The sequence below is a fragment of the Lontra canadensis genome, unplaced genomic scaffold (assembly GCF_010015895.1).
Source record: "Lontra canadensis isolate GAN:19392208 unplaced genomic scaffold, GSC_riverotter_1.0 scaffold55, whole genome shotgun sequence".
In the NCBI taxonomy this organism is placed as follows: Eukaryota; Metazoa; Chordata; class Mammalia; order Carnivora; family Mustelidae; genus Lontra; species Lontra canadensis.
The window spans coordinates 1453246-1474504 of NW_022631049.1; the positions used below are offsets into that span (position 1 = coordinate 1453246).

At 49.2% G+C, this 21259-nt stretch overlaps 1 protein-coding gene across 1 annotated transcript; it reads left to right on the top strand.

The window, feature by feature from the left end:
* The first annotated feature begins 1186 nt into the window (after positions 1-1186).
* Positions 1187-20906, top strand: PLEK2 (pleckstrin 2). Its single transcript, XM_032875152.1, has 9 exons — positions 1187-1437; positions 11410-11574; positions 14976-15157; positions 16227-16318; positions 16596-16783; positions 17015-17116; positions 18572-18655; positions 19622-19700; positions 20388-20906. The coding sequence occupies exons 1-9, from the start codon at positions 1396-1398 to the stop codon at positions 20513-20515; spliced, it is 1062 nt and encodes a 353-aa protein (XP_032731043.1). The 5' UTR covers positions 1187-1395; the 3' UTR covers positions 20516-20906.
* Positions 20907-21259: the final 353 nt, after the last annotated feature.

The window sequence follows — 21259 nt, forward strand, 5'->3', positions numbered from 1 at the left end:
ACTCAAGAACTGAGAAGCAAGTACATCATGATTAATATCCTAGCTTGTGTGACCTTGGGCAAGTTATAACTGCTTTTGAGTTTCAGTTTCCTTTGCTGGGGGAAAAAAAAAAAAGGATAATAAACTCATTTAATGGAGTTGCTGTGCATTAAATAAAACCTAACACCTACTACAGACCTGGCTTCAGAAGGTGAGTCTATGTTCATTCTGAAATGGTGCGGAAGCCCATTGCTTTTGGACTCATTGGGAGACGTGAAGTCAGTCAGTGAGAAGGCTGAAGTAGGGCTATTTCCAGGGCAGGAGTGCCCCTTGTGGTTTGGGAATTGGCCCCAGGCTAGTTCTGAAATGCAGCCTGGGGTACTTCCTCCTGGCTGAAACTTTTCTTTCCTCCTAGGCTCTCAGGCCTTTCCCCTTCCCGGTGAACAGTCCTAAGAGGGCTCTTCACACACAGTGCAAACCATGAACACGCTGAATGTGTCCTAAGGATTACTAGACAGAATCAGTATTACTGTGTTTCCTCTTGTTTCAGACTCCAATCTCTCATTTAAAATTTTGATATTTTGTTCATCCTGGATTTTTTTGCATTATTTTTGATTTTCAAAAATATTGAGTTAAAATATAATTTATCTAGATTACTGAGTTCCTTGTATTCCCTTAAATTCTGCCCCTAATGATGGAATATCTCCCGCGGTAGCTTTTTTAGGGGATTGGGGGGGTGGGAGGGTGTATTTTGTAAACCTGTGACCTTTTTTGCGGATGGGAACTTTGCTCTATCCCCACCAGAGGCCAGGACGAAGTTCCCACCTAGCCTGGTTCCACCCAGTCTCCCACCGGCACTTGCACTCAGCTCAGGATGAGCTGGGCCTTTGGGAGTCCTCATTTATAAAATGAAGTGTCTAGATTGGATGATTTAAGGGTTAGATTCTGATTCTGTGATTCTAATACACTCAGTCAGGGTTGACTCCGAATTCCTGAAAATCCTCTGTTCAGTTTAATTCCGTAAACATTATTCAAGGGCCAGGCAGGCAGCTGGTTAAGGCTGGGGCGGGCGAATATGGCCGCAGACCCGACAGCGCGAGGCGCCAAGGGCACCTGGATGGAGCACCCCGCCTCCCGGAGGCGACCCACCCAGGGCAGGGCGCTAAGAGCCGGCAGACTCTGTGCCCGGAGGCCTCACCGCGGACCCTAGCGCACCTTCGCGGAGGCAACCGCGTCAGAAACCCCGACCTGGAGTGACTTCCTGCCCGGGAGGCCCCGCGGCCTCCGGCTCTGGACGCCCGCCAGGCAGGCGCCGCCCGCGCGGGTTCCGAGGCTCCTCCTGGGCGCAGCGCGCGCGGGAGGCGCGGGGACGGCGCACCTGGAGCGCCCGCAGGCCCGGCTGGCGCGCGCGGCGACATGGAGGACGGCGTGCTCAAGGAAGGCTTCCTCGTCAAGAGGGTGAGCGCGCGGGAGCCTGCCCGGACGCTGGCCCGGCGGTGCGCGGGCGGCTGCTCCCGGAGCCGAGTCCCCTGCCGGCGCCCGACGGCGGGCTCGGCGGGCCGGTGGGGGCGGAGGACGGGGGCCGTCCGGGGACCGGGGATGGGGGGCTGGCGGGGGCCGGCTGAGAGCTGGGTGGGAGGGCGGCTTCGGCTGGAACAGAGCGGCAGAGGCACAGGCAAGGAGGAGAGGCCCGTTTGGCCAGCGGTGTGGGGTGGGGGGCGGCTCCTGAAGCGGACATCCTAGTTAAAACAACTTGGGGTAATGGGACGAAGACCGTATTTAAATTTGCTGTATTAACGCGACGACCTAAGTGCGCTCTGTGGCTCACAGCGCCCATCTCGGCGTCATCTCCCGTTCTCCGCACAGTGAGCCCTGGGCAAGGAGGCAGCCCAGGCTGCTAAGCATTTAGGGTGTTCCTCAGTCCCAGGGCGGCCCGCACGCGGAGCACCGCATTCCTCCCTCTCCCCAAAGGAGAGACAAAGTTCAAGGAGGCGAATTAAGCAGTTTGCTAAGGATCTGGGAGCCCATGGGTGATGGAGCAGGTGCAAACCCACTAATGTTGACTCCAAGCCTTGGTCTGTCCCCCGCAGGTGGGTGGTGTTGTCACCGAATGACAGACCGCTGGCCCCAGGCCCCAGGCCCCAGGTCTAGTAACAACCTAGACACAACCTCCATCCTCAGTCCTTGCCCATGGCCCACGTGGCCTTTCCCTCAGCTAGCCAGAGTCCAGACAGGCACAGAACACACAGATCAAGGTGGAAAATGAACCAAAGAGCGGTAGTAAGAGGAAGTTCCATATTTTAAAGTTCTTTGAATGTTGATATCGACACTAAGGGTTTATACTAACATAACAGCAGAGCATAAAATCCGGGGTTGAGACTTTGGGCTCTTCTGCTGAGACTATAGCTTTCGGAGGGAGATGGATGAAGGGGGATGAGGGGCTTCCCCCTTGCATGGCTTCCTCCCACCACCAGAGTAGCCACCAAGCCTCCAGTGGCTTTCAGGTCAGTAGGTAATGTAGACATGTTGTGTTGCCCATTATTTGATATAGGAGGGCGGGTGCGTTGTTTGCTCGAAACTGTTAGCAGGCGGTGTAGCAGGAGGCTGATGTTGGATCAAGGGTCAGGCTGGACACGGTGATTAGAGCAATAGGCTGGTCCTCAGAGAAACAACCTGTGGGAGGGCTTGCACACCTCCCACTGTCCTGTGGCTCATGATATGGGCAGGGGGTTGGTGGGCATTGTTGATTGTCCAGACAGCTCGGCCCTTGTTGCTGGGGTTCCCTCACAACATTCCCCCCCACCACCATGCAGACTCAGGGAAGGTGAGAGGGAAGGAAGGACATGAGTTCTCTTTGGCCTGGCCACCCAGTCCTGGCTGAGTGAGTCCAGCGTGCAGGGAAGTGAGGACAGTCAACAGGTCTAACCCCAAAAGCCCACAGCAGAGCCCTGACGGGCGTGGGGAAAGCTCATTCCAACCAAACCCAAAGATGGGAGTATGGAGGCTGGCCCGAGGCCAGGGGAAGCCACACCCCTTCCTGCCAGGTGAGGGACCTGGCCCCTGGCTTCTGCTCACAGTTCCCTGTTCCCTCTACCCATCCATCTCAGCTTTCTCTCCCCCTTAACCCCTTTCCTCCTGGGTGGCAACAGCAGCTCTGTGTCTGCTAGAGAAGTTGCCGGGGTATGGCCATGGGATTTGCAGATTTAGGAGGGTTTACAGTCCTGGGGGGAGGGCAGGGCCTGAGCTGGAAGCCCAGAGTACAGAACAGTCATCACCGGTGAGGGTGAAGCAGGAGACGGGCAGGGGCAAGATGGATTTGGCTCTTGCTCCCGCCCAGACACGAAAGAAGCAACGCTCCAGGCAAAATGCAGGGCACTCACTTGGCCTGGCTTTAAAGGGGGGTGAGTGGGAAGGAAGCGGGATCAGTACAGGCAAGATTGGTCTTCCTTTAAGAAGACGCTGAAGCCCTTCAGGTGTTGCTGCCTGCTCACACCTCCCATGACCCTCTTAGAAAATGATACGGCAATGTTAACACACTTTGGCCTAAAAATCTCCTTTGTCAGACTCTATGCCAAGGAAATACCATTAAAGCTTTTGAACAAAGGGTTATTTTTATAGTGAAGAAACTGGAAACTATCTACTGTCCCCACCAATAAATGACTAAGTATATTATGGTTATGTAGATGTTTAAAATACTTATATGATAATCCGAAGAGTAAAAATACACAAGGTATTAGGAACAAATGGGCATAGAAGAAAAAAATCTAGAAGCAGTTCTGCAGGCTAGAAGTCTGAAATCAAGGTGTTGGCAGGGCCTTCCTTCCTCTGAACCCTATAGGGAAGAGTCCTCCTTTGCCTTTTTGTTTTGGTATTTACAGGCTGTAAAAGAAAAACCCAGCTTTCCCCTTCTTCTGTAGGGAAAAACTTTGTACCTCCCTATTGTTTCTTTATCCTGTGAGTCTCCTTTACTTTTACCCAATGTGTGGAGGTTTCTCCCCACAGCAAGCAATTCTCTGTGACACCAGCTAGCTACATGTCTTACCATTTAACTCAATTCGGACACTTTCAACCTGGAGATGGCGTCACATCCCACAGGTCAAGGGATCAGTTTCCCTGACTTAGGGTCCCACCACCTCCAACCCACCATGCCTATAGCTTCAGACGCTAGTCACAAGCCTGGGTTATCGCTTGTGCTTCTGACCAACGGACTAGTTGTTTGGATAATTGTTTGGGTGTTCCAATAACCCCCTTTTCCATTTCAGTTGATTTGGTACAGTGGCTCACAGAAGTCAGGGAAACACTTCCATTTGCCAGTTGACTAAAGGCTGTGATAAAGGACACAGATGAGCAGCGGCTGGAAATCGGTGTGGGCGAAGAATGTGGGAAGAGGCACGGAGCTTCTGTGTCCTCTCAGGGCACGTCAGTCTCAGTACCCATGTATTCACCAACCCAGAAGTTCTCTGAACCCCATACTTTAGGATTTTATGGAGACTTCATCACAGAGTTGTGATTGATCATTAACTCCCATTTTCAGCCCTTCTCTCCTCTCAGGAGAATCAAGCTTCTAATTGTGGCTTGTTCTTTTTTTTTTTTTTTTTAAGATTTTATGTATGTATTTGACAGAGACAGAGTGATCACAAGTAGGCAGAGAGGCAGGCAGAGAGAGAGAGAGAGAGAGGGGGAAGCAGGCTCCCCGCTGAGCAGAGAGCCCAATGCGGGGCTTGATCCCAGGACCCTGGGATCATGACCTGATCTGAAGGCAGAGGCTTTAACCCATTGAGCCACCCGGGTGCCCCTCCTCTTTAATTGGATATGAAGGTTTAATAAACCTTGCACTGGAAAGTTAGGAGACCTTGGTTCTAATTGTAACACCATTAATTTTAAAGACTTGTGCTAGGTATCAATTGAATCCTCTTGGGCTTTAGCTTTTTCTTCAGTACAAAAGGGGATTTAAGGAGGTTAGAGTAGATGATTACTTTCCAAACTTTTTTTTTTTTAAAGATTTTATTTATTTATTTGATAGAGATCGCAAGTGGGCAGAGAGGCAGGCAGAGACAGAAGAGGAAGCAGGCTCGCTGGTGAGCAGAGAGCCCGATGTGGGGCTTGATCCCAGGACCCTGGGACCATGACCCGAGCCGTAGGCAGAGGCTTAATCCACTGAGCCACCCAGGCGCCCCTGTGGCTTGTTCTTTATCTGACCAGCCTTCATCCAGGAGCCTACCCAGAGTCACCTCATGAGAGCAAAAAATGCTCCCAGCACCTAGGAAATTGCAAGGGCTTCAGGAGCTCTGTGCCAGGAATGGGGGGCAGATTTTATATATATATATATATTAATATAAAATACATATAAAATATATGTTAGCCCTCATCTTAAAACAGGCAGTCCACGGCATTCCCTGACTTGTGGAAGCACCACTCCAGTCTCTGCCTCCATCATCACATGGCCATCTTCTCCCGGTGAATCTCAGTGTCCAAATTCTCCTCTTCACATAAGGATACCAGTCAGTATTAGGGCCACCCCAAGCTGTTATGACTTCATCTTATCCTGATCACATCTGCAAAGACCGCATTTCCAAACAAGATCACATGCATGGGTACATTCAGGGGTTAAGAATTCAATGTAACTTTCAGGGGCTCATCATTCAATCCATAACGAGTACCATCTCTGCTTCTTTGGGGTTGTAGGGTCTTGGGCAAGAACTTTCTGAGCCTTGGTTTCCTCACCATTAAAGTTAGGGAGTAGTGTGGTCTTTTTCAAAGGGTCCCTCCAGCTCTAACATTCCATGCCTCTTAAGCCCAGCTGTGGAGTTGCTGTTTCAGCTTAGGGACCCTTCTCCTTCCCCCTAAAGGGGTTCTAGGGACCCTAAACCACTCGTGGTCCAGTGGGCTGGGCCTGGGCCAGCTACTTGCGGATAAGGAGCCTGGAGAGGGTGGAAACTGCCTGGGAAGAGGAAGGCCTGGCATATTTTTCAGCTAGACCACTGTGGTTTTGGCCTCTGACCCCTTTTACCTGGTGACTTTGAGCCAGTTCCTTATTTCCTCTGAGCACGGCATGTTTGTCTGTAGACTGGCGACAGTGGCATTTTTCTTGCCATCTGGTGGATTGTTACCACGGCCCCCACCTGAGCTGCCCTGCGGCAGTCTGGCTGGCTTCGTTCAGCTGATCTGCCACGGTGTGGTCGGGGAGCTCTTTTAAACACGAGAACACAAGCTTTTTGTCATCCTTCTAGTTAAAAGTCTTCAAGGATTCCCCTTGGGCCACAGTATAAAGATCAAACTTTACCACATGGAACCTGAAGCCGACGGGACCCACGTCACTTCCCTTGTCCTTTGCCCACAGGCCTCTGAGCCAAAGCCAGACAGATGTTTCCCACAAGTGGAAGTGGCTCGAGCTCTCCCTTTCCTGCCTTCCTGACCTGGCCAACTCCACGCAGCCTTCCAGACTCAGCCCTAGCATCCAGACTCAGCCCTAGCTTCTCAGGGGACCTGCCTCAGCCCACTCAGCCTCCTTTGAGCTTCTGCCTTCATCAGAGGTGATTCTTGGGATTTGCATCATGACCTGTTTTACTTACTTCCCCATTGTTCCGTAATCGTCACCCGAAGCTTAACATCTTAAAACAACGAACGCTTACTGTCTCACCTGGTTTCTGAGGGGTGGGTATTCAGGAACATCTTAACTACAAGATTCAAGTCGCTCATGAGGTTCCAGCCAAAATGTTGCCCAGTGTGGCAGTCTCCTGAGGGCTTGGCTGACTGGAGGATCCCAGTGAGGCACAGTCACTCACATGGCTGCTGGCTGGTGGCCTGGGTTCCTCACCTCCCTGTAGGGGCTGGTCATGATATGGCAGCCAGCTTTCCTTGGAATACATGGTCAGGGAGAGAGAGTCCCCAGGACTGAAGCTACACGGTCTTTTCTATCCTAATGTCAGAACTGACAAATCATCCCTCTGCCATATTCTCTCTGTCACACAGATCAACCCTTGTACAATGTGGGAAGGAACTACATAAGGTTGTCAATATCAGAAGGTGGGGATCCTGGGGGGCCCCACCAAGAGTCTGTCCTAGAACTTATCCCACTGGCTGGCATCATTGTCTGTCTCCTCCGCTGTCTTAGGTCCGAATCTTGTCCATCTTTGTCTCCCTGCTGCCAGCACAGTGCTTGCTGGAGTAATCGTTACTCATTGATTGTTGAATGAAGTGATGAATGAACAAGTTCCCTAGTTATCTCATCAAGACTATTGTCTATTTGAATTCCATTTTCCATTACAAAAATAATATATACTCATTATTTTAAAAAAGCTAGGAAATTACTCAAGGTTGTAAATCAAAAAATAAGTTTTTATTCTTCTTGCCTTGTATCCAGTCTTAGTCCTTAGAGAAGATAACCATTAACTTTCCTGAGGTATCTCTTCAGAAATTTTCTAAAATAACTACTAGAGTTATTTTTAGGTATTGTATGAAAAAAATATAGGTAAAAGTGCTTTGCCTGTGTTGAAGACTATGGGCGCTGTGATTCTTGGTAGGCTCAGACTGCTGGATTTGACCTTGAGGGTTCCACCAGTGACCTTTCCTGTCATCTCTTAGGATGGGAATCCCTCCTCAACAGCCACAGTGGGCATGGTATTGTTACACAGTTAGATTATTTTGCATTATTTTATTAGAAGTGATGATCCAAATTGTCTCAATACATAAAACCTCTTCCATATCCTAGATGATTTACTCAGCACACCTCCCCAGAAGTGGAATTATTGGGTCAAAGACTTTGAACGTTTTTTATGAGGGTCACCAGCTGCTTCAGGGTTCCTACCTACACAGTAAATCCTTTTTCATCAGCCTTTCTCTGCAGACTTTTCTCCTTTGCTGTCAGGATTCTTAGTGGCTCATAAGCACATTCCACTCTCGTGAGTTTGAACAGAAGGGGATCTCATGGAGGAATATTAATTATTAAGAAACTCAGGAGTATTTGGGAGGGCCAGAGAACCTGGCTGGGATGCTACACAGCCAGGGCTGATGTAGTCGGACAAAAATGCCCAACATCACCACCAGATATTTCTAGGGGAAACATCACTGCTGACATGATTTGCCGTTTGTCCCTGATAGCTCTGGGGACTGGGTGTCAGAAGAACCTGTTCTTCCAACACTGTTCTTGCCCCAAATTCCCATTTCCCCCTGTTTGGTTGTTGCCAGATAGGCGTCAGGTCCACATGCATGGGAGTGGAAGCTACTTGTTCACCTACCTGTTCCCTTCATGCCAGGGATTCTGGGAAATGTAGCATTTTGTCCAGGAAAGTACAGAATCTCCATGTTGGTTTGTCCTGTTTAGTATCTGTTGGTGACACTTTTTTCTCTGATATCTCCAGGCCCCACTTCTCCTCTCCCTGTTGGTTTAGCTTGTGAGAGCTGCTGGACAGGACAGCTTAAACAGATTTGTTTTCTCAGAGTTCTGGAGGCTGGGGTCGAGTCAGGCTGTCAGGCTTCTCCTGAGGCCTCTCTCCTCAGCTTGCAGATGGGCGACTTCTTGCTGTAGGCTCGCATGGTCTTTTTCCTCTGTGCATATGCCTCCCCGATGTCTTTCTGTGTGTCTAACTGTCCTTTTCTTATAAGGACCCCAGTCAGCTTGGGTTAGGGCCCACTTAATGACCTCATTTTAACCTAATCACCTCTTAAAAGCCCTATCTCTACATGCAGTCAACACTGGGAGTTAGGGCTTTAATACACGCATGTGTGTGCATAAGGGCGGACACAATGGAGCCCATAATGCCTGTGTTTTAAGGTTTAAGACGATTTTGCCGTCTTCCCTTCTCCACTTCAACCTGTCCCCATTCCATGCACGAGGGTTGCATTCTCCCCATACACAACCTTTTGAGCCAGCCATTTGCTGCTAGTGCTGCTCCAGGAGCTCCTCAGGAGGGAGTCATCGAGAAAAAGGACCTGAGTCTGGGCCACGTGGAGAGCAGTAGAGAACCCCAGCTGTTGAGGGGCCAGAGCCAAATCTTTTTTGTTTCTTTAAACATGTCTGCCCATGTTGAGAGCAGCTGCCAGCCGTCATGTTACATATCAGTCCTAAGTACGGGACAGAGTGGAGACAGCAAAACGTGAAAGGCAACTTGTCTACGAGAGTCGTCTCCTGTGAACAGCCCGATTGCCACACAGTGTGACAGTACTTAGACCTGTTCATAAACTTGTCAAATTAGCATGGCTCGAAGTTTTATTTCGCTGCCACAGTAACTTCTGTTTGGGCACTGCCCAGCGCTCGCTCTGTCAACTCCTAGAGCTTTTGGTTCCCTAACAAGCACTCAGCGCACACGGAGCAATCATAATACCACAGATACTCGAACTCAAGGAGCCTTTGAAATAAATAAATGCCAGGAAATGTAAGGAAAGGCATGAATTGGGGAAGGGTTCTCTGATTCTGATAAAGCACACCTCTCTTAGAATCCAGTCCTTATCAGGCTTTGCTCTGGGAAATAGGCCAGGAAAGTTGCTTTCATGAGTGTGTACTAAACCCATTCCTTTCTGATTCCTCAGTAGACATTCCCTGATCTGCTGGTCTGTTTAAGAAATAAGCTCTTTAGGGGCACCTGGGTGGCTCACTCGTTAAGCGTCTGCCTCCAGCTCAGGTCATGATCCCGAAGTCCTGGGATAGAGCCCCGTGTCAGGCTCCCTGCTAGATGGGGAGCCTGCTTCTCCCTCTTCCACTCCCCCTGCTTGAGTTCCCTCTCTTGCTGTGTCTCTCTCTGTCAAATAAGTAAATAAAATCGTAAAAAGAAAAAAAAAAAAAGTCTCCTTAGGGGCGCCCAGGTGGCTCAGTTGGCTACGCATCTGCCTTTGGCTCAGGTCATGCTCTGATCTCAGAGTCCTGAGATGGAGTCCCACATCAGGCTCCCTGCTCAGTGGGGAGCCTGCTTCTCCCTTGCATGTGTTCGATCTGTCTCAAAAAGAAATTAAAAAATCTAAAAAAAAAAAAAGAAAGAAAAAGAAATAGGCTTTTTGCCTTTACCTATCCTGACTATCCTATGCATTGGCTCTATGACTCACCTGAGGAACCACACCCCCCCTGCACCACCGGCCCCACCCCCCCCGCCCCCACCTCAAATATCCTGCCTTTTAGGCCTGTCAGACCAGGCTTAGCAAGATTCTTAGGGTTCTTAGCGCTGGTAGACTGTTTGTGGCTTCAACTCTACAAATTGCTTACATCCTTTGAGTAGTAATATTTTTTCTATGAATATATCCTAAGGGGGGGAGATCTGAGATGCAGATCAGAATTTATGTGCAAGACTATTCATTGCAGAATTGTTCATAACACTGAGAAAACAAAACAACTTCAACTACACACAATAGGAGATTGATAAGTAAAGGTTGCATCTACCTAGTGGTTATTAAAAAAACATGTTTTAAAGAAATATATTGGTGTTGAGAAGATGTTCAGCTCGGCGAAGCTCAACAAAACAAAAGCTAGATAACAAAACTATATGTACCATGGTCTTGATTTTTTTAAAACCCAGAAAGTAAAAACTAAGAGGAAAAAAGACTATAAGAAAATACAAAGTGTTAACAATGGCTGTCTCCTAGTGGTAGGACTTGCTCTTCTGTATATTTTGTAGTTTCTTTCAAGGCTTATAATCACAAAAAAGGCCAACTGGGAACTGGAAGGTCAATGCCAAGGGTTTTTGTTACATACTCAAAAAAGATGACAGGGAAATCCAGACAAATAATGCTTTTTTCATGAAAATGAAAATAAAAGATATGATTTTGAACTGGATCCTTTGGCTAATAAGGACATTATTGGGCAATTGGTGAAACTTGGTTGGGGGTTGTAGAACTGATGAAAATAACATATTAATGGAAATTTCCTGACATTGATGGTTGCATTATGGATGTGTTGGAAATATTCCCCCTTCCCTGTTTTGTAGGAGGTACACAATGAAATATTTGGAAGTGATGGAGCATCATGTTAACAATTTACCCGTAAATGATTCTGTAAAAAAAGTTCTTTAATACTATTCTTCAGTTTTTCTCTGAATTGAAATTATTTTTTTAAGATTTTATTTATTTATTTGGCGGGGGGGAATAGAGGCAGAGCATGAGTGGGGGCAAGAAGGCAGAGGGAGAGGGAGAAGCAGACTCTCTGCTGAGCAAGGAACCTGACTCAGGACTCGATCCCAGGATCCTGAGATCATGACCTGAGCCAAAGGCAGAGGCTCAATTGACTGAGCCACCCAGGTGCCTCTAAATTGAAATTACTTTAAAATTAAAAATATAAAATGAGTTTTTTGGTTTTGTTTTGTTTTAAAAAGATAATGCTGTCCCCATTTTTGAACAGTTGATTCCATGGCACAGTCGGGCTCCCTGGGTCATGTGACACTTCTCCCTGAACTCAGTGTTGTCCTCTCAGCCACCTCACCGCAGGGCTCTCCTGTTCGTCCTCAGGGTCACATTGTCCACAACTGGAAGGCGCGATGGTTCATCCTTCGGCAGAACACGCTGCTGTACTACAAGCTTGAGGGGGGTCGGAAGGTGACCCCTCCCAAGGGCCGGATCCTTTTGGATGGCTGCACCATCACCTGCCCCTGCCTGGAGTATGAAAACCGACCTGTAAGTGAAGGCCCCTGCTTCCCGGCTCCCCCTGCCTCGGACCCTCCCACCTGTGGTGTCTTTGGTGAGGGTGGTGTGGGTGAAGAGCTGAGTTACCATCGAAAAACCTAAATTCAAGTCCGCTCCACTGCGTACCAGGTGTGTGACCTTGGGCAAGTAATTGAACCTCTCTGAGCCTTTGTCCCTCATCTATGAAATGGGGTAGAATAATGATGCCTCACTGTCTCCCATGGTTGTGTTGGGGATCATGAGAGATAGTTGTGTTGAGGATCATGAGAGAAAGTGCTGGTCTGTCCCAGCACTTTGTTGGCTAGGAGGCACTGTACACATAACTGGCTTTCATCCCCTGAGGGGGGTGCATGTTCCAAAAGTCAGGCACAGTTTCAACCTGACCATCAAAAAGGTATCTGAATCAATCGTTTTTTGAGGGCTCGTTATGTGCCAGGAAATTTGCTTAGAGGAATCAAGGAAGAAAATGGTAAGAGTTTTTTTTTTTTTTCCCTTGAGTTATTAATCTTATTATGAAAGCAAGTGGTTAATTGAAAAAACAGAATTCCAAATGTTGGCACAAGCATGGTGAGCTGTAGAGAACACTGTATTCCCGAAGAGGAGGAAGATGTCGTTACAGGCTGTTTGAGTGAGGTACTGCATTGGGAGGAGTAGAGAGTTGGGAAAGATCTGAAAGAGGGGAGAGGCAGACATTCTGGGAAGGTGGAAAGCCTTGAGTAAAAGTGAGGGGAGAGATAGATTTGGAGATAGCAATGGCCCATGTGGCCACAAGGGAATGTTTACCCAGGGAGCAATGGGAGATTGGCTGGGGCCAGATGGAGGACATGGGGAGCCATCAAAGGTTCTGAGTGAGAGAATGGATGGGTAAAAACGCTCTTAGGAGGACTAAAATGAGGAACTACGCTCTGTTCCTAGTAAGTTACTAGATACATAAAGAAGGGATCTTACATTATCTTCCTCCTTTTTTTGCTTTCCTATTTTTTTAAGTATTCTCTACATGGGGCTTGAACTCACAACCCTCGAGATCAAGAGGTACAGGGGCATCTGGTGGCTCAGTGGGTTAAGTCTCTGCCTTCGGCTCAGGTCATGGTCTTGGGGTCCTGGGATTGAGCCCTGCTTCGGGCTCTCTGCTGAGTAGGGAGCCTGTTTCCCTCCTCTCTCTGCCTGCCTCTCTGCCTACTTGTGATCTCTCTCTGTCAAATAAATAAAATAAAATCTTAAAAAAAAAAAGAGAGTTACACGCTCCACCGATTGAGCGGGCCAGGCGCCCCACCATTTTCGTCTTTCTTACTATGTTTTACTTCTTTGACTCTTCTAGACCAACTGACAATCCTTCTGAGTATAAGAAAATATTCGTAACAGTACATTCCAGGTGGTGGGTTTCTTGGTAGTTGTTATGTTAACCGCTGTACTCTTTTGTAGTGTTGAATTTTTCTCAAGAAAACAAAGGGAGCTATTAAAATAACGAGGCATGAAATAAGGCAAAAAGTAGGGGGAACCACAAGAAAACATGGTGAAGGAAATGTCTTCAGGACATGGTTGACTGGACTTTGAGGGTGAAGGAGAGGGAGGTGTGTCGAGTGTCATTCTAGCCTAGGAAGCTGCAAAAATCAAACATCCTTCTACAGTTTCCCTCTGCCAGCCTGCAGGGGCTGCTGCTGGAAAGGGAAAACCGGGCTGCAGGAGAAGACCCAGCCTGGGCAGACTGGGGCTGCATCTTCCTCCCTGTGGTGTCAGAAGACCAAACATGGTGTCTGGACACATAGCAGGAGATCAGCAAATGTTTGCTGAATTAATGTTTAAGAACGAAGACAAATATACAGATAAGTAAGATGATTTTAAGGGGGAAAAAACTTTTCTAAGTCAATGTAAGACTCTAGTTCTCCATAAATTACTCTCCAGAGCTTGTAGTTTAACTTGTTGACCCGATGCCCCTTAATAATCTTTAAGGATCGGTAGAGAAAGTGTTAGGTTGAATGGGCTGGACATAGAAAAAACCTTCAAAAGAGATAGGAGTTACATTTGCTAACTGCAGTTGTGAAGCTTCATGTTGATTTCCAGACGGTCATCTGCCTGGTTCATGAGTCTTTGAGCTGGAAGAGGTCAGGAAGAGCCTGCAGGTTCATTAAGAACAAGTTATAAAGTGTATGCGTGGGTATGTCTGTATGTATGTGTATATATATTAAATTAGGGAAGCTATGAAAGAGTATGCCTGGATTTCACATGGAATTTTATAGTCTCTCCTGAAGTTCTTCCATTAAAATGTTGACTGCCGGCTGAGATCGTAGAGGTCCGGGGAGCTGGTTGAATTTGTTCTCTCACAATGCCGGTGAGTGAGTCGGTGTTAACTCGGAGGAACAGATTCATGGTGTTCTGGGGGACTGTGAGCCAGCCTTGTCTTATCACCGTTTTTGCTGTTAGTTGACAGGAGGGATGTTAAGTTTGCAAGCGAAGCAAGTTGGGAATCAATGCACTGGAAACCAGAATGGGAATGAAAGAAAGCGTCTGTTTTCCAGCAGAAGCTGGAGGCCCAGAGTCTACTTAGATGACATTTAATAGGGTCAGCATCCATTTTTTGACCACATCCAGCGGTCAGAAAACCCCCTCTGCACATTTAAGGAATGGAGGAGGAGCAGCCCACCTCAGAAGGACTTTGGGCTGACTGCACGGAGTGTGAGTCTACGGTGCCGTCAGTGCGACCTCGGGCCGTCAGCCCCGTGCCACCCTGCCCCCCTCAGAACTTTCCTGCAGCAGCTGGTTCTGTTCCATGGGTCAAAGCTTCTGAAACTGTTGACCAACGGCAGAACATGTAGCAGAGTATGAGCTGGTTAAGAGTTTCAACATACCGTATGAGAAGTATGTGAAAGATTGGGGATGCTTAGACTAGAGAAAAGCGCACGGAAGGGAGCATGAGGAATGGTGGCTCCGAGGTAGGTGTTCATATTCCCATACGGCAGGTGAAGAAAGCAAGGCCCAGTGGGGCTCCTCAATGGCCCAAGTGTCCACAGCTAAGGGCAGAGCTGGGATTTGCTATCAGATTAATCTGACGTGAAAGCCAGTGCATTTCCCACTTTGGCCCAGGGGCTGTGGTGGGACGTAAGGTTAGTCTGTGTGGTTCTCGAAGGCAGTGTCAGAAGCAGGGAGGCAAAGTGCCCAGAAGCTGTCTCTATGCCAAATAGTCTGTACAGGGCGGAGAGCTTGCCTTAGGAGGCCACGGGCTCCCTGTGGCTTGAGGTGTGTAGGAGGATCTTTGAGCACCACCCCCGGGACATGCCTGAGGGACTGGGCGTTCGGCAGCGGCCGGACCTACGTGTCCCAGGTTGGCCGTGGCCCTGTCATCATTGCCCGCCAGGCCTCTGAGCGCTCGTCTGACCGGCCGTCTCTTCCCGCAGCTCCTCATAAAGCTGAAGACGCGAACGTCCACCGAGTACTTCCTGGAGGCCTGTTCCCGAGAAGAGAGGGATGCCTGGGCCTTCGAGATAACGGGGGCTATTCACGCGGGGCAGCCGGGGAAGGTCCAGCAGCTGCACATACTCAAAAACTCCTTCAAGCTGCCGCCTCACATCAGCCTGCAGTGAGTGCCCAGCCCCACGGCCCGCGCCCTGCCTAGCTTTGCTGCAGCCTCTAATGTCTGTGTGACACAGGGAATGGGCCCCTGGCTGCCGCACAGGCCTGTCTGGTACCAGCTGGTGCTTCAGGGCCTTAGGCCCTAGCTACCTGCCCCGCTCCTCTGACCTCTTGGGGTCCCTGCTGCTTCTGCCCACCTCAGTGTCTTGAGTCCCTCCCTTCAGTTTCAGCCAGGTTGTCCAGGGCCATGTCACAGCCCCCCAGGGACCACCATTCGTCATGTCACCGGGCTTGTTGGCAGCTGAGCAGCAAGAGGGACATGTTCAGGTAGCAGGTGCATTCTTGCTCTGTGAGGTTCCTCATCCAGCTCCTCATTCAGGCAACAATTATAGAGTGCCAACTGCATGCCCGATACCGCCCTTGGTGCTCGGGAGATACAAACGGGAATACATCAGATCTCCTCTCAGGGCTTTCCAACTCAAGGCAGGAATCGTCTCACAGGACAGAAAGCAGGTCATTGCCGGAGGCAGCACTCTAAAAAGTAGGGACGTATGAAAGGAGTTCCATCACAGAGACAGTTACCCCCACAGGCAGCACCCCCTAACCTCCCAGATAGCGGAACGGTTACACCCGTCAAAGACACAGGACGAGTCCCTTTCTGGACTCGCAGAGAGATCCATGCCAGGTGCTGAAGTCTTGATTGTGCAGCAAGGGAGCTACTAGACCATGGAGAGTGCGGGGGGAGGAGCAGCGCAGGCAGGAGCCGGTTCGAGTGCTGTGTGACTTTGAGAAGTAGCTGGAGGAGGTCCCACTTCATGCAGTCATAGAGAATCATTGTTGTACACTTTACTACAAAAGTGTACCTGTATCATATAGAAACATTAGAGCATGGACACGAGCAGAAGAAAAGAAACATCTGAAAATCCTACCTCTCCTCTAGTTCTGATGCATCACAGATGCATCCCCCCTTGCTCTGTGATACATCACACTGGTTGCCCCTTGTTTTGCACCCATGGCCCCTCCCCCATGGTGTCAGTGCAATGAGGGGTCCCTCTCCTTGCCTTCCTTCTGGTTAGTCGCATCGTGGACAAGATGCATGACAGCAGCAGTGGAATCCGGCCAAGCCCCAACATGGAGCAGGGAAGCACCTACAAAAAGACCTTCATAGGTGAGACTCCCCCTTGGGGACTGGGGCAGGCGGTGGAAACCGGGGGCCTGGTGATCTGGGATTCAGCCATGCTAGCTCTCCTGTGTTGAGGCCAGAGCTGCTGGCGGCCAACAAGCTGGTCTGAGATGGCCACATGTGGTTGTGGCCTTGGGTCTGCTCTTGGGTAGAGCCCAAGGCTGCCCAGGAGGTTAAAGTCAATGAGGTCACAGCCAAGCATCCCCAGGGAAGCCAGACTGTAGCCTGTTGTCTAACTGGTGCTGCCCTTGCCCCAATGCAGGCTCCTCCCTGGTGGACTGGCTCATCTCCAACAGATTTTCTGCCAACCGTCTGGAAGCTGTGACCCTGGCCTCCATGCTCATGGAAGAGAACTTCCTGAGGCCGGTAGGTGTCCGAAGCATGGGAGCCATTCGCTCTGGAGACCTGGCCGAGCAGTTCCTGGATGACTCCACAGCCCTGTACACTTTCGTAAGTTAGGGAGGGAGTTCCTCTTGCCACTGGGGCAGAGGAAGGAGGAGGTAACAGAGTGAGCACCAGGGGTCCACAGTCATGGGCGAGAGGCCTAGGGTTTGGGGACCTCTTCCTCTCCAGGTGGAGTGAGGCTTCTGATCGAGGATTTTCCTTTCCCCTGTGGTAACCCCCAGAGCCTGGAACTGGGACTTTTTTGGTCACGGAGTCCTTGTTCTTTATTCCCTCTAGGCTGAGAGCTACAAGAAGAAGATAAGCTCCAAGGAAGAAATTAGTCTCAGCACTGTGGAATTAAGTGGTACAGTGGTAAAACAAGGCTATCTGGCCAAGCAGGTATGCCTGCCTTGGAGAGGGAGGAGATGGGCAGGTGCCCCCACAGGGTGGGAAGGGCTGAGCGTGCCGAGGACAGCTGCTCATTACCAACACAATCTGCTAAAGCAGGAGCCAAGGGCAGCTGCCAGCCGCAAGTCAAGAGGCGCGAGAACATGCCCATTCTCTCTCTCTCTCACACACACGCACACACGAGTCCCAAGGTTCAGGCGAAACATGCCCAGGAGTCACGATCACAGTCCCGAGAACCAGCGTCTGCCTCCGTACCCACTGTGAGCACTCGGCTGCGAGGGCGTTGCTTGCCGGGCTGGTATCTGCATCTGCCGGTCTTCAGCTCCCTGACGCTTCCTGGGGTGTCTGCCTCTTTCCCTGTGAGGCTGCACACCTCCCTCATGCACTTTTCCAACAAAAAATAAGTCTTATCCACCTACTTCACTAGGTTGAAGATGACATTCTGTAGTATCACGTCAATGTTTAAAAACTGACCGTGGTCACTACTGTCAACCACGTCTGGGGGAGTGTCCCTGTGACGGCACACCTGCGTGCCAGATGCACAGGCCAGCCTTGAACAGAATCACACATGCCACCACGTGTAAACGGACCTTCTGCACGCCGCTCATGTTGGCGCACATCCCACACGCTGTGTGAAACGGCGAGTCTGTCCAATGGACGCACACTGCTCGGTGCCATTCCTGTGTTACTTGGGACACACATTGTCCTTGTCGCCTGCTTCTTGCACATCAGGATCCCCACCTGCTCTTAGATTACTTGCCACGCACGGGACAGCTTCTACCCCGAGGGCCATGCTGCCCAGGCCCCATGGGAGTCTACTGAGGGAAGGGAGCCAGTGCCTGGCCGGCCAGGAGGAGGGGGAGGGAGGGACTCTGGGGACTCCAGGCTAGGGGGCTAAGGAAGCATGATCTTGGGGGTGATGCCAAAGAGAGCCGTACACATCAATATCTTATACATTAAGATTTTTAACATAGGATTGATCACTTCTTCCTTTTTCTGATGGAGAATGCTAAAGTGGATTTTAGTGTCCATGTGAGCACATATCTCCGTGAAGCTGTAGGTTTGCTTCTCACACTTAAAAGCTGGTGCCCTCGGGTTCCAGTTTTCCTGGGAGCTCTTAGTCCAGTGGACACCTGGACTTTTTACACCCTGACTGGGGTCTGGATAGTGCTCCCTGTCCTCTTTACACCCTGACTGGGGTCTGGATAGTGCTCCCCTTTCCCTTCAGTGTTGACCCTTTCTGGTTCTGTCAACTAACTGTGACAGTGTTCTTGCTCAAGTGTCTCAGAGCAGGGAGGTCCAGGTCACTGCAATCCTCAGGTCTCCAGGAGACCCCTTCCGGAAAGCAGTCTGTTGTGGCAAGTTGGCTTGGGCAGTAGATGCAAGGAAGTGGGAGGAAGGGTCAGGGCTGTCCCTGATGAGCCTTGAACCCTTTCTTTGCGTTAGGGGCACAAGAGGAAAAACTGGAAGGTGCGACGCTTTGTCCTGAGGAAGGATCCGGCTTTCCTGCATTACTATGACCCTTCCAAAGTGAGTGCTGCACGTTCACTTAACTACCGTGTGTGAGGCTTCAGACGCTTCTCGCCTGAGCCCAGCGGGAGCCAGCCCACTGACTGTGTCAGTGTCCCTCCCCGTACTTCTGCTGTGCCATGCCATTCCTTCCATGATCCAAGCTGTACTCAACGGTCTGATCGTTTCTTTCTTTCAGCACGCTGTTTCCTGCGCAGAGGGTTATCATTATTTTCAGAGGAAAGCATCTTTTAGTTTCTCTAAAGCTTTTTGTGGGGCTGGGGAAGGTGGGGTGGCCTGTAAAGGAGACTCCTAACTGGTGCTCCCCAGTCTCTTTGCCCCTTTCTGTGTGGAGATCCCATGAATTCTGCCCCTCAAACTTTTGTTCCCACCGATGTAGTGGAAAGTTTCTTTTATTACATACTGTTTAAGCCATACTTTACTAATTTTCTTGTTTTCTTTTTTCTAACCGATCAAAGAACTGCTACTCTTGAGTTTCAGATAATAAGTATTGTTGTATGATGAGTTGATCTAATTCCAGTTAAAAGTAAAGATAAATGGCCTTTGAGCTGGCATGTCCAGCCTTGTCTCGATAGATGTGTGATTTTCATTCAGTTTTTGAAATACTGAAGAGTGGGCAGTTCCTCCCTCACCAAGCTTGTCAGGAATCCCCACCCTAAGGCGAGAGCCTGAAAGAGTGGGAAGGAGCCCTCTGGGACCCAGCCAGACGTCAGGGAGGGCTAAGGGCCAGGGTGGAGTGTGGCCCTGCGGCTGCTGGCAGTGATGCCAGACTTCCTTATGGTGCATGTAGGTGGCCACGTGATGTCCAAATTCGGTCTCCTCGGTTACAAATGACTCTCACTTTGTTAGCTGGCCTGAGGGTGGTTTCAGGCAAGATGGCGGTTTCAGGCAAGATGGCAACTCCTTTCTCCTTTTTCCCTTTTGTGCATTCACACTATGCCTCATCAGGAATTCTTTCTGCTATAGGAGGAGAACCGGCCAGTAGGTGGGTTTTCTCTTCGTGGTTCACTCGTGTCTGCTCTGGAGGATAATGGCGTTCCCACTGGTAAGGCACAAGTCCGTGCAGGCCTGTAGGCCCTGGGATGCTCCTGGCTCCGCTCAGTGGCGCTCTCCTGATGGACTGAGCGACAGGGGCTGAGTAGGTCTCAGGAAGACGATGAATAGTGTGAGTTTTAGAGCCAATTTCAGAATGAGGGAAAAGGGCATGTGGGGTCTTTTCAGTGTCTTAACAACACAACTACATAATCCTTCTCTGGTATTCTTTGCCCTCAGTTTCTGTGCTTACTGGCAGATAAGCTTCCACCTAAGAATGGTAGCCTACCCAGTGTTTAAGGGTCAGCAACACGCTTTAATATCAGTTAGCATACTAACTTCACAATAGCCTGCTAAGAAAGACAGTATTATTCCCATTTTATGGATGTGGACATTGAGGTTCAAAGAAGCTAAACAAGTTTAAGTCCCAAATCTGTGCCTACTTTTAAAATAAACATCCTGGATTCTTGGATGTGAATGGAACTGTAGATTGTAGGTAGCAGGTCAAGAGGGTGCACGGGAGGGATGGGGAGTAGAAAGGAGGGAAAAAGGAAAGCGGGCATCTGGTGGGATTCCCTAACTCCGTACATTGGTATTTAGTAAATACTTCATTATGTGTATTTTTTTTTTTTTGTGGCTCAGTTGACTTCTAGCTGAAAGCAGACATAGATACTCACTCACTCATTTTTCTTCTGCCTAGGGGTTAAAGGAAATGTCCAGGGGAATCTCTTCAAAGTGATTACCAAGGATGACACGCATTATTATATCCAGGCCAGCAGTAAGGCTGAGCGAGCTGAGTGGATTGAAGCTATCAAAAAGCTAACGTGACAATGTGTTCCCGAAGAACAGGACAGGATTCCTCCCTCCAATCAGATGGTACAGGCAAGATTTCTTGGAGTAGGGGAGAGTGTTAAGACTTTTAGCTTCGTTGTATATTTTGTATGGCCTTGCAGTGAGACTGGAGTTCCTTCGATCGCAATTGGCAGTGGTGCTGTTTCCTTCCCCACCTTCCTGTTAATAGCCTGGAAATGCCAGAACCGCCGTTAGCCCGCAGCATCTTGACTTTCACCCATCCTCATGACTAGCCATTCCTCCCGCACCAAAGCAGGTTTCCCGGTTGTAACACTAACTAGCCATATTGTAATACTAAATTAAACACTAGTCTCATGCTGGCTGTCTCTGAAATGCTGTCCAAAACTAACTCCTTCTCTGGATTTAATAAAAATGTTTCTAGAATTCCTGTATAAAGTTTTATAGTTTTCAAAGGTTCTTCAGGCTTGATGCTGTACCAATTATTATGCAAGATTATGAAAACATCTCAAGTGATCTTTGTCTCTAAGACCTGCTTCATCTTAAAATCAGACTTTTGAACGCTGTTTTGAAGAATAAGCCTGCCTAAGCATATACAGTGCAGAAATCATGGACTCAGTTGGAGAGATTAGTCACACATGCAACAAAGAGTAAAATTATATGAAAAATGGCAATTCAGGAAGAGATGCAGAGCAGGAGCTGCTTAAGGACAGAGAAAGACGTAAACGGGAAAAGAATTAAGGAACGAAATTTTGGTTTACA

Bases quoted from the DNA above. Each gene is read 5' to 3' on its own strand.
- PLEK2 (XM_032875152.1), top strand. From the start codon at position 1,396: ATGGAGGACGGCGTGCTCAAGGAAGGCTTCCTCGTCAAGAGG. The intron at 18,656-19,621 runs GTGAGTGCTGCA...TTTCTGCTATAG, and splicing joins ATTACTATGACCCTTCCAAA to GAGGAGAACCGGCCAGTAGG. The intron at 19,701-20,387 runs GTAAGGCACAAG...TCTTCTGCCTAG, and splicing joins GGATAATGGCGTTCCCACTG to GGGTTAAAGGAAATGTCCAG.